Below are 12,562 nucleotides of genomic sequence, written 5' to 3'. Positions count from 1 at the left end.
TGCATTACTGAGGTTTTGGTTTCAGGTAAATAAAACAATATTGTATTTGAATTGTCTTCTTCTTTTTTTTTTTTACACTTACACTATCAATGTTTGTTCCACCGTTTTACACAATTAGTCATTTATAGGGCTCTACACTGAGATGTGTAAATGTACTCTTTTCTAAAGTGAAGTTGAAATCACACATTATTCCACTGGGTGGCAGCATTGAGCTAAAGCTGCCAGCACGTCTACAAGTTCGGTTACACCTGCTTGATAGGTACAGCTTTAAATGTAACCCACGAGGGAATAATAATATGCTGACATTATCTTTAAGAATTGTCACTAAAGGGTGTATTAGTGGGAATATTTGGAAGGATATGGTAAAATTGTAGACTTTAATGTGCAGCTGTAGTAACATATAAGATTTGTAGAATAGATGAAGGTGCTTGAATGTGCGATAAGACCATAGACTATATAAAAAGGATGAGACAAACCAGCCATCAAGCAACTACAGTATAATAAAGAAAATAGCCAAATGTGCCAGAGTTTTCCATAACTATGCCAGCTGGGAGAATATATTATGCCTATGTTGTGCAGAATACTATTTCTAAAGATATGAAAATAAGTTTGATTTGCTGAACATTACAAAGCCAGAAAATGAATCTGGACTAATATTGATGTAGGTGACTGCATCACCTACATCACTGCATCTCTGCTCTGTCTCTTTAACCAGCAGGCTCGCTGTAACACTGGTCCCTCCCATTCTTGCAGCTCTCCAGTGTTGCTGGCCTGAGATGGGAGCGCACACAGCGGCATCATCGCGGCCGAAGAAACGGGATAAACCTGGGAAAACATAAAAAGGATTAAAAAAAACACTACGTACTTGCCGTGGGAAAAAATGGGGCAACGAAACAATCCATTTACTTATATCGGACCCTACCAGTTTGGTCGCGTCCTCTGAGCAAACTCAGATGTTGTCGTCGCTTGTCTTTTGCGCTTTTTATCCATTCTCCTTGAGCGCCGCTGATACAAAGGCGCTCGGTCCGGAGCAGCACCTGGGATTACTGCCATATGAATGGGCAAGAGTGAGCGGACCTGCCGTCGCTGACAAACCCGGGCTGCCATTCAGAGACAGTGAGTAAGTCTAGCGGGATAAAAAGCACTTTTTTTTTCTTTTTACCTCCGTGGGAGCCAGATCACTCGTGTCACCCCGCGAAGACAGATGCTGTCATTTTGTCGCGGCTGAGATAAAAAAAAAAATCATCTTCTTAAAGTGGCCTTTTCTGGAATAATGCATGAGAAAGACGAGCTCTGCTTAAGCTTTTTAATCGTTTTCATGCCCCACACATTCCAAGCTATTCCTCTGACTGAACAGCTGGTTTCTCTTGTTCAGAATGGGATGTATTGTTGCATTTGCGCACCCCACGGCAAGTGTCAGCAATTCGACTGTGTGTTTCTGAACGGGTTGCCTAAAGGGCTGTTATAAACACTGTGCTGCTTTCTAACTGTAGGTGGCCATTGTTGTCGATAAGGATTCTTAGACAAACTGGACTAAAAAAGGATAAGCGGCGCGCCCTTGGCATCATTCACCTAGTGTGTTTGAACCAGGGTCTGTCAAAGAAATAAATTAGGCATATTATGGTGGAACCGGTGGGTTTCATCGAAGCGTGGAAGGCGCAATTCCCAGAGTCGGAGCCCCCCAAGATGGAGCTGCGGTCTGTCGGCGGTATCGAGCAGGAGCTGGAGAAATGCAAAGCGTCCATCAGGCGCCTGGAGCAGGAGGTCAACAAGGAGCGCTTCCGCATGATCTACCTGCAGACCCTCCTCGCCAAGGAGAGGAAGAGTTATGACAAGCAACGCTGGGGCTTCAGGAAGACACCACTGAACGAGGGGGTGGACTCGGCCACACAGGGCGCAGAGTCCCAGTCCCAGCAGCCGCACATGCAGGAGACTGGTGGAGTTGGAGTAGTTGTAGGAGGCGGCTATGGTGGCTGTAGCGGTGGCGCTGGTGATAGGAGTCGTTATCAGCCTCTTGGAGATGGAGCTGGCAGGTCCAAACCCAGGCCTCCACCAGCCAGGAAGTCCGCCTCCCATGGAGATGGCCTGGAGTCAGCCTTTGAGGTACCCCAGCAGGCTGAGTCAACGTCCTGTGACAACCTAGACGGCCTCTCACCGTCCAAGCAGAGAGGCGGCATCTCTGTCTCCCCCCGCAGGCCCAACCTTCCGCCCCCTGACAAGGAACTGCCCTCTGACCCTAAGGACAAGCTGGGGATGGGACTTGGCGTGGCAGCTCTAAGGTCCAACTTTGAGAGGATCAAACGGGCCAACTCTCACTCGGCGGGTGATGTAGCGAAGGGCCAGGAGAAGCAGCTGCCGCCGCCACCACCCCCCTTCTACTCCAACATGGAATTCCACCACGAGCGGGGTCTGGTCAGGGTCAACGACCGTGACGTCTCTGACAAGATCAGCACCCTGGGCAGCCAGGCCATGCAGATGGAGCGAAAGAGATCCCTTCACTCTCTTCCAGGTAACCTGGCAACGGTGGCAGGGGAGCTCCGCACCAGGCCAGTGTACAGAGGCCGGTCCACTGAGAGCACCTGCGGCTATGATGCAGAATATGAAGACGGGGAACCCAACCAGCGACATTCAGGGAGGGCCAATGGTGGCAAACCTCCACCCCCTCCTTGGCAGCCCTCTGAGTTCCAGGCCTACTCCAGTGTCTATGTCGGTGGGGTGATGATGGGTGAAGGTGGCGGTGGAGACGGGAGAGGTGGTGGTGGAGGTGGTAGTGGAGTCACAATGAGAGACCTCGGGGGAGGTGATGACCACCTCCTGACCTGGCCACGCCGTTCCTACTCCCCAGGGAGCTTTGAGGACGTCGGCGGAGGCGGTGGCTACACGCCCGACTGCAGCTCCAACGAAAACCTGACCTCCAGCGAGGAGGACTTCTCCTCAGGCCAGTCCAGCCACGTCTCACCGAGTCCCACCACGGCTTTCCGCCGACCCTTTAGAGAGAAGAGCCGCTCGCCATCCCAAAACTCCCAGAACTCCCAGCACTCCTTTGACAGCAGCAGCCCTCCGACGCCACAGTCCCAGAAGCGTCACCACCGGCAGCAGGGAGGCCACGTGGTCATGTCTGAGGCCACTATTGTGAGCGTTCGCAAAACTGGTCAGATCTGGCCACCTGCTGCCCACCACGACCTTGTGCCCCATGGTAGAACATCCCACGACAACAGTTTCCATGCAGACCACCTAGGTGAGTGGTCTCTCATCTTTGTTGTGGTGGAGAGTAGGTGGGCTCAGTTGCACACAGCCCACACAGAAGCCAGTTATGCCTGGTTGTGTGTGGAGGAAGGAAAAAGATGAATGAAAGCCTGAGTAAATGTCATTTAGTCATGCTGGAATTGTGTTTGCATCTGTTATTTTGCATTTTTATGTCTCTCCTCCACGTAACACGTCTTTTCTCTTTAAACCACAAAGCAGCCAAATATTGATGTTAATTGATTGTATTGTGATTGCTTGTGCGCGCCAGTGTCCTTTGTCTGGCCTTGTGTGGGAAACTGATGAAGGAGCCACCTCTTCTTATTCCTGGAATGTCAGTCGAGTGGGGGAACAATAAATGCGGTCAGTCTGGGTTGAAAGTGCAGGTCTAGCCTTCCTCAGACGACTCCTGCCGCTCCAAGTATGGAATTCCAATCACAGGTGTCATTCTGCCTGAAACATGACAGAGAAGAAGACAGTTCTCCAAATCTTAAGCTGAAACTCACCTCACCAGCTTTTAGCACAGGCCAGGACGAAAGAAATCCACTCTAATCTCTCCAAACAATTATCTGCAGTATCCCTAACCACTAAATTGCAGCCTTCAAGCCATGGCACCTGTAATAGAACAGCATCTAGCAGATACAGCCTGGAGCTAAAGGCATGGGCACTGGATAACTTGGCTGCCAGACTCGAGCCCAACAACAGTGGAGTGTGTTGCTCAAAGAAGCACATTAGGAGGGCTTTAATTTGATGTAATTCCTAAACAAAATTTCCATTGTAGAAGCTGTGCCAGCTCACAAGAAGCAAAACCAAAACACTGCTTGGGTAGCTCAAATATTTGACACAATTATTTTAGGTATTGAGCGGTGTTTACCAAGGTGTGGTTGGCTGCAGTTGTGCACATTTTGTTGTCCCTCTCTGGTTTTCTCCTGTACAAGTGTATAGTGTGTGTGTGTGTGTGTGTGTGTGTGTGTAACCGATTTGGGACTGATGCCCAGCTGGACCAGACAGGCAGCAGGGTGCAGGCATCACATGCCCTGCTCCAATCCCATGATGAGGGGAAGAGGTAGTCATAGTGAAAGAGAGAAATGGAGTATTAGATTGGGTAATGAGAACCCTGAAAGAGAGTGTGTAAGCAGGCCTACTGTACCCATACAATAAAGTTTTAGCTAATTGAAGTAATGGTAAGGCTTGATATCATTAATGCTTTGGTCTTGTAATATGTGATTCAGCACTGAAGACATTACTGCATTACTGTCTGAAACCCAATACTGCTCCTTGCCTAAATACCCTGAACAGAGGACAGGTCTCTGTGCATCTATAATTCATTTATTTGAATAGAACCACTGACACACGGGGCCCTGGCGGAATCAACTAAAACGTTTTTCCAGACAGGATGCGGTCATCAAAGTACAGGATCGCATTCCTGTCCGGGAAAAAAAACATCTCAGATGCATCTACAGTGATCTTCCCTTTGTAAATTACCATTCCCTCCCTGATGAAAGTAATAAGGCATATGCCATCAACAATGAGGTACAATGCTGACGTTCTTAGCCCTAACGGCAATTAAGATTGTGCATAGTTAGCAACAAAACCCAGATAGCGAGTCCCCAGCAAATGGCTAGCTAATTCCCCCAGCTGCTATGTTTAGGATTATCGCTGTACTGTCTGCTCTCTTTGTTTTAACATCTTTTCCACAACAGTGAGCCCTGTGGGGAGTTAGGCGAGCCGGAAGAGCGGGTGGGGGGTGGGGGGTTGGGGGGGGGGTCAGACACCGATGCATTTAGTGGGATAATCTGGAATTTGAGCATAAGTAAAACGTTGGTTAGACACCCTGGAGAGTGGTCTTGTTTTCTAGTTGGGGTTTAAGCTGACGGGCATGATTTTGACAGTGAAGGTGATGACAACGATGAATCCTGAATCATTTTGGGCCCGGAATGGTGTTTAGTTTTAGCCAACCAGAACAGAGAGGCAATAGTAAGGGAAGAAGAGTGGAGGGTGTGTATTTGTTGGGCGGCTGATGATGATGATGATAATAATGAAGAGTGGGACGTGTGTTGTGAGGAAGACTGAGGGAGGCAGAGTGCAAGGCAGAGCTGTCGTTTCTCGCTTCATTGGTCAGGGATGCGGGGGCTGCAGAGAGGCACAGATGGGAAGAACTCTCCCGTTGCGTAACAGATACACACAGTCTCGGGTGTGCATGCACACACACATAGACACACACGCTTGATGTATACCTTGAGGCTGCTTTGCCTTCAGCAAAATGTACGCGCATGTGTGCTGTGTTGCAGCTTGAGATGACGGTCAGAATGGGTCGTAGAGGAAGGATGTTTCCTGCCAGTGGTTGTCCCGAGCCTGGTGATGCCAGTGTCTCTCTGTGGAAGAGTCACACCATCTGCCAGAGCTGTTCTGATCTATAGTGATTGGCTCTCTTCTTTACCCTTCTCTTCTCTGCACGCTAACTACAGTAGTAATTGCTTCATGGTGTGTTTTGTTTATTTAATGCTGCGGGGCTTTTCAGGATGAAAAGTCTACACGCTGAGCAGAGATCAGTAGGTCTTTGTGACTACGGCAGAAAAAGAATGATAAAATGAGAGAGAGATTAAAATAAAGATCTCTCCCTCGAGTGTCATTCAGTGGGAAAGCGGAGATGCCTGGCAAGTGACAGCTAAGCTCATGGAAAAATAAAGAAGAAAAACATGTTTTTGAGGCATAACCGTCAGCTGCCAAAGTTTCATTTTTGAACTGAACTGAACAAACATGAGCGACATTACATCAAGCATTTGATCACTCTTGCCATGTTAGGAAGACCGACGAGTCTCTTTCACATCACCATGACTCCGTTTTTTATCTCTTCCTGCAAGAAAATCTCTGAAAGAGTGAAGACAATTCTCCTTAAATGCAGAACATGAAAATTGATTTTAAAATGGGCTGACGTTCATAGTCCGGTCTGAAAGAAGCAGAGAAGGTGCAATAAAATGAAACCAACAGAGCACTGCTTCCCCCACCTATAGGGAGAGGTGGGAGAAATAGGTAGACCAAACCCCACATATTACCCGCTGAAAGTTTTAGTGAGGTCAGCTCATTGAAGAAAGGGAGCTTTCACTAAGGAAATGGTGGCATGTTTTCCCATGCGTTGTTTCCATTGATTCATTTGAAGTGAAATCTGCTTCTAAAACCAGGGAATACCTGTGGGTTTGTGTCTCTGAGGGCGGGGATGCCGAAGCAGGACAGACCTGAGAAAGCTTCAATGGTGGTATTGTCCACAACCTCCACCTCCCTCAGCTGGGTCCTGTCAGCGGCTATATTTTTAGGCACCACCTCTTGCGCTGTTTCTTCAATCTCTCTGGTCTCAGGGTTGTTTATCACTTCTCATTTTATAGAGGAAATCCTGAATGTTCTTTTTTAACAAGAATCGCTGTAAGCGGGGTGTTGTGTATGTGCACATGTAATTTGCAGGTCAAAAAGACACCTGGGGGTCAAGTTAAAACTGAGCTAAATTTGGTTGAAAAGTGAATTTGTTTTATGATGTTGTGGTAAGTGTTTTAATAGACTGTTCAGTTTATATATATATATATATATATATATATATATATATATATATATATATATATATATATATATATATATATACACTTGACCCATTAAGAGTGAAGTGTAAAAGATAATGTGGAAAATGAAATCTCACTTATTATTATTATTATTATTATTTATTTATTTATATTGCACAAAAATAACACAACATACCTTAAATTACAAAACATTTAGCTAATAACATTTTACGAAATTACACATTTCAGTCTTATTCAGTCTGTTTTAACCTATACGTCTTTTGACCTGCAAATCATCTGATCAAACCTTACTGGCATGTGTGTGTTTAGATTAAAGTGAAAAAACATATCCTGAAGCATAATTCCTAGGAAATCAGAATTAAGAGAGTTGCATTTGTGTGTATGTATGTCTTTCTCAAGGCATTTTCTGAGCAAACATATCCTGTGTGTGTGTGTGTGTGTGTGTGTGTGTGTGTGTGTGTGTGTGTGTGTGTGCAGTTGTTGCACCTTGTGACTGTATGTGTGCAGGGACGGTGTGAAAAGAAATGATGGGTAGAGACGGCTCACAGGGACACAGAGATTTTGTCATAGCTACCTCCAGCCAACTCCACATGCTTTATAGTAGTCTTGTGTGGCACAATGACCCCCTTTTCGCACTGTGGGTTGGGGGCTGGGGGGGGGGGGTTTGCGTGTGACTGTAGCTCTTAAAAGGGACTGTTCAGTCTGTGTTGTTGTACGTGACTTTGGCAGTGAAAGCCCCTGTTACCCCAGCCGACACACAGGAGCTGCAGGTTCACAGTCTGGCCCTGAGTGGTGGAAAGGAGAGAAGAGAAGCATTGGAGGATAAGAAGAAGGGGGGGGGGCTTTCTTGCCAGCTGGGTGCTCAGCTCAGCCCAGCCTTTCATTGGGCTGCTGCAACCTGCTCGGACCAATTATGCAGGCACAAAACAGCCCCTTTGTTCCCTTTGCTGCGATCAGTTATGGAGGAAGAAAACTTCCTTTCTGAGAAAAACTGAAAAACCCGTTTACTCATTCAAGGTTCATGTTAGTTTCAATTTTACGCTAACAGAACTAGCCGAGCGCTTGTAGACTTGCATTACTAATAACAATTCTGTCACCACATAAATTAAAATTACTCATGCTACATGGTCGGGTTCCAATATTTTTGGGCCAAAAATCACAGCTGAATGATTCAAATGTAAACACTCATAAATGTAATGTGGATAGATGAAGTGTTTGCTGCTTGTTAGTGTGTGTTTCAGAGCATGGCACTCAATAATCCTGTCTGGAGAAGTCCAGCATGGCACCGAGGCTGGCGTGGCGTTGCTCGGTTGGCAGTGGGCAGGAGGGTTGAGCCGCTCCAGCAGCTACCCAGTGAGAATCAAACTGCCTGGCTTGGTTTGTGGGGCAGGAGCTGACACTGTCCGCCTTACATTCAAACGCAGACCTGTGTGTGTGTGTGTGTGTGTGTGTGGTGTGTGTGTGTGGAAAAATGGATTTAAGGATGTGGTGTGCATGTCCACTAGTTTGAGGCCTGGGGAGAGCTTTCGGACATCAAGCTAATGCCTTTGGATGAAGGGAAGCAGATTGGATGATCATAATTGGACACTGTAGACAGACATGCAAATACAAACAAACACAAACTCACAGCCCTCCAAAAGGTAATTACTCTTCCCTGCTTCTGTTTATTTCTTCTCCTTTTTGTATGTGCTTGTATGCCAAGCATCCAGCCACAATATTTCCTCTGGTAACCAAAAGCTCTTGTTAAAAAATTTGGAAAACCCCTTACATAAATCCTGGTGACTTCTTTCTCCCCATGTTTGCCCTTTTGAACAGCGGCCATCTTGGCCCGGGGTTGTGGCAGTCACAGCGCAGGGAAACTGTGCTAGCTAGCGTCCACCGCTAACCGCTCACCACAGGCCTTTGGCCTTGTAGTGTAAGTGCGTGTGTGTTCTCTGGTTTTCTACGTATCCTTGCTTAGCTGCACAGGTCGTTAATCACAGCCAGCTCTGTAAGGGACCGGGTAAAAGTTGTGGGGGGGGGGGGTGGACTGGACTTGACTGGAAGGAATGACCTGGTGTATGGTCTTTGGTTGAGGCCACAAGGCAAAATGGTGTCCATGAAGATAAATATCAGAGTGACCCAAAAGGGCCCTTGGAGAAAATTTGTCCAGATTTACTGTTGCTCTAGTCTAGACATTAAAGGAGCATTCCACCTATTTTACATGTCAAAGTCAATTGGCTATTCACAGGGAGTACAACACAGCCTGTGTAAACAGATGTATTATGTCTTCTGTGGCTCTGGAGGAGCTCTGTCTCCACTTGTAGACTACAGAAATCTGGTGTTACAAACCACTCAGTCATTGCATCATGGGAAGTGTAGGATCCAATTCAGATCCAGTTTTTGCCTCTTGACCCATATATGTAAGTGCCTAAAGGTCAGGATATCTCTGCCTCTCTTGTTTCTTAATCAATAATGTTGTGAGTCCCCCAACTTTAGTGCAATACTAAATCGCTGGAGTGCTCGTTTAACACGGAAATAAAACTCTGTAACAGTATAAACCATAAAACACACACATTGCAAACCTTAGGTGTACAAAATAAGAGCTCGCACACATGTACAATTGAAAGCCTAGTGATACTCTTTTCTGGATTAAGAGGGCACCCGAAACCTGTCTAGTCATGCAAACAAGGAGGCCTTAATCTCCACTCTTTAGTCTGGGAATTAGAAACCGGCTAACAATCAGATTACCATTTCCCCTCATACAACACAGCGGCACACATTACAGCACTAATGCACGATGTCCTATATATTACAGTTGGGATTATCATCACTCACAAACCATCACTGGCGGGGATGCTTAGCAGGTTGGACCAAAATATTAGCTGCCAGACACAAACATTGGGTGCATTAAAAGGGACAAAGGACAGTAAACATTGACTAAATGGTAATGTTTCCTCGCTGAATAATGATAATGTGTGGTTGGTGGTTTGTGTTTAGACATTTCGGCTGATTACTGCATTACAGTGTCCAGATACTTCAGATATTTCAGATATTCCCCACCTGATTTCTTCTGTACAGTTCTTCTCTTTCACTTCGTTAATTGTCTTCTCTCCAACCTGTTCCCATTTCCCTTTCTTTCTTTCTCTGTCCATTCATGCTCAATTCAAACACCTGCTTCTGGTTTCTTTTTGCTTGGAGCCAATTAGGGGCGCATCACCTTTCCGTCTTTGTTTCCGCAGGGTTTCCACCAAGCAAAGGGGGAAAAGCAAGAGATCAAAGTCTCTGCACCCCCCCCCCCCCCCCCCCCCCCCCAGGAGCAAGCAGGCTCTCTCTGTAATTGTGCAATAGGGGTTTAACTGACGAATGCCTATAAAACAACACAATCAATGCCAAATGTCAGCAGCCGGTCTCCTTGTTACAGAGCAGTATAGCCGAGTGTATTCCCTGTATGGCTCTTAGAGTCTCAGTCTTTTTGTTTTCTCTCTTCTTTTCCTCCAGCTATTTCTTTACATCTACATGTCTTTGTTTCTTGCTTCTGTCTGTCCATCATGCACTCCTTGCACACGTTTGCAGGACAAAATCCGGATGAAGCCCTTAATGGTCAAAACATTGCCTCATTAAGTACTTGGGAGCTTGTAATATCTAGCTCGGGGACTCTCTTTTTCCTTTGCTAGAAGAGAAGCACAGGAGTCGTCAGTGCAGTCCCGCAAGCACAGAAAAACACCCGAAGTCATTTCCATGGTGAAGATGAACGGCTAAAGGAGAGGGAGGAAGTGCTTCAGACCTTATTAGCTGTTTGTAGCTGGAGATGATGAAGACTGCAGTCCTCCTCTGCCAGACAGGACTGCAGTCCACCTCCGCCAGACAGTCTTTTTACTCAATCACACTAGCATGGATGCAGACCTACTGTATTTATCTCTGCGTACATGTTGCATTGGAACACGGTTTGGACCAACCCAACCCTCAACCCTGGTTTGGGCACACAACAAAACAAAGAATTCATTACAACCAGCCTGCCACTTCTAATACCTTCACTGTTACTCTCAGGGCCTTCTGCCTTCTTTGGGTCTGTCAGCACTCTCTCTCTTTTCTCTTTCTGTGAGTGTGTGTGTTCCTCTCTCTCTTCCGTCTTTGTTATTGGACTGTGTTTGCACTGGGCAGCTGGATGGGTTTGCTCAATAAATGGCACTTGTTTCGGGCTGCCCAGGCTATTAGAGCCAACTTCTCTACAGAGGTAGAGAAGTTGGAAGAGAGAAACTGCAGACAGGGGTGACTAGTCTATAAAAATAACATTGTCAAGCAAGTGAATTGGCTGCTGATTAAAGTTGCAGCTGGCGACTCCTGTCTGGTGAACGCTGTAGACCAGAGCCAGTGGAAACTGTTGGATTTGAGAAGAAGAACAACACCGAAAATGCAGGTGGTGGAGAACAGATCGTTTGTCACTCCTCAGCGCATTTGGGGGGGTAAAAGGGTAGATAACATTAACTAATACTAATAACACATCTTACTGTCCCGAAGATTTCCACTCATTCAAGTGGACTCTCCTGGTAAACATGGTAAATATAACTCCATGCGAAGGCACCAGTAGATGATTCAGGATACAAACAGCCGCTCCTTTTCAGAGGATGGCCGCACAGTGAGAGGGAAACTGGAGTGGGAGGGGAAAGAAACAGACTGTGTTGTGGTCCGATCAATTTTTAAGAGGAGAGCAGGATATGTCCTGTCTGAACAGATGTGTGTTAAATGTCAGAAAACATGGAGGGGGAAAAATGACCAGAAGTCTGATTTCCAGTAGGCTTTATCCAGCTCTGGTTCCCTTTATTGTCTGTTATTTGTTGAGCCGCTAGTTGCAGAGGGACTGGATAACTGTAGGCTCCTGGGGAAGATCAGATTTCATGTTGCAATCTGCCTCCCTCCCCGTCCTCCATCCCCTCGCTGAATGCCCTTCGGTAACATCCCTCCTTCTGTGATAGCTCTTCTATGTCACTTAATATCCCTTTCTCTATCCCCCTGACCATTTCTCTCTCTCTCTCTCTCTCTCTCTCTCTCTCTCTCTCTCTCTCTGCCTCTTTCACTCTGTGCTATTCAGCCTGGAGCTCACTATACAATATAATGGCTGATTTTAAGCCCAATTTGGCCTCGACAACTGATTTTCAAGTTCTAGGAGAGACTGCACTTGTCTGGACGCATCACCACAGACAGCAGCAGACGATCTCTTCTCGGTTTTAATCTGTTGCCTCTCAGCTCAGAAGCAATCATGGTTACATCAAATGTGCTCCATTATAAATCCTGAGCTTGGAATCCTGAGCAGGTGAATGGAAGTCTGCAGAAATTCTACCATTAAATGCGTGATGCCGAGGCTTTTCACAGTCGGTCCTAATTTATCCATTGTGGTGTTGTCCCTTACTTTCTTTCTTTCTTTCTGTTTCAGTCCATTGTTAGGCCGCTTTTCTTCTGACAGGCAGCAGAATCCAAGCCAACAGCTCTCGGCCTGCTTCTCCTCCCACGTACCTATCCAGGAGCAAAATGGAGATGAGAAATCCAACTTTCTGCCTTTTCCTGTGAGACCTGTTCCCCTAGCACATACTTTCAAGTTAACGATAATTTATATTACATTACTTTACTTTTGAATGATGCAGAGGCTCAACGCGGCTTAACAACCACTCTGGAAAGCTTCTCTAAAACTGATGATACACGGGGCAACTTTTTGAGCAATGTTGCTGGGCAATCTTGCTAGGGGCAAGTCCGACTATGTTTTGAACAGA

The 12,562-nt window shown here is 46.4% G+C and overlaps 1 protein-coding gene across 1 annotated transcript in view; it reads left to right on the top strand.

Moving 5' to 3' along the window:
* The first annotated feature begins 601 nt into the window (after positions 1-601).
* bcr (BCR activator of RhoGEF and GTPase) overlaps positions 602-12,562 on the top strand; it is an 86,192-nt gene continuing 74,231 nt past the window's right edge. Inside the window, exon 1 of the mRNA XM_038733784.1 lies at positions 602-3,238. Coding sequence (XP_038589712.1) covers positions 1,621-3,238 — 1,618 coding nt within the window. The 5' untranslated portion in view covers positions 602-1,620. The remainder of the gene's footprint in view (positions 3,239-12,562) is intronic.

The sequence above is a fragment of the Micropterus salmoides genome, unplaced genomic scaffold (assembly GCF_014851395.1).
Source record: "Micropterus salmoides isolate LMB-PRFRI ecotype aquatic unplaced genomic scaffold, ASM1485139v1 Ms_hic_scaffold_20, whole genome shotgun sequence".
NCBI classification, from domain to species: Eukaryota; Metazoa; Chordata; class Actinopteri; order Centrarchiformes; family Centrarchidae; genus Micropterus; species Micropterus salmoides.
This window is presented reverse-complemented; position numbering and strand designations above follow the sequence as displayed.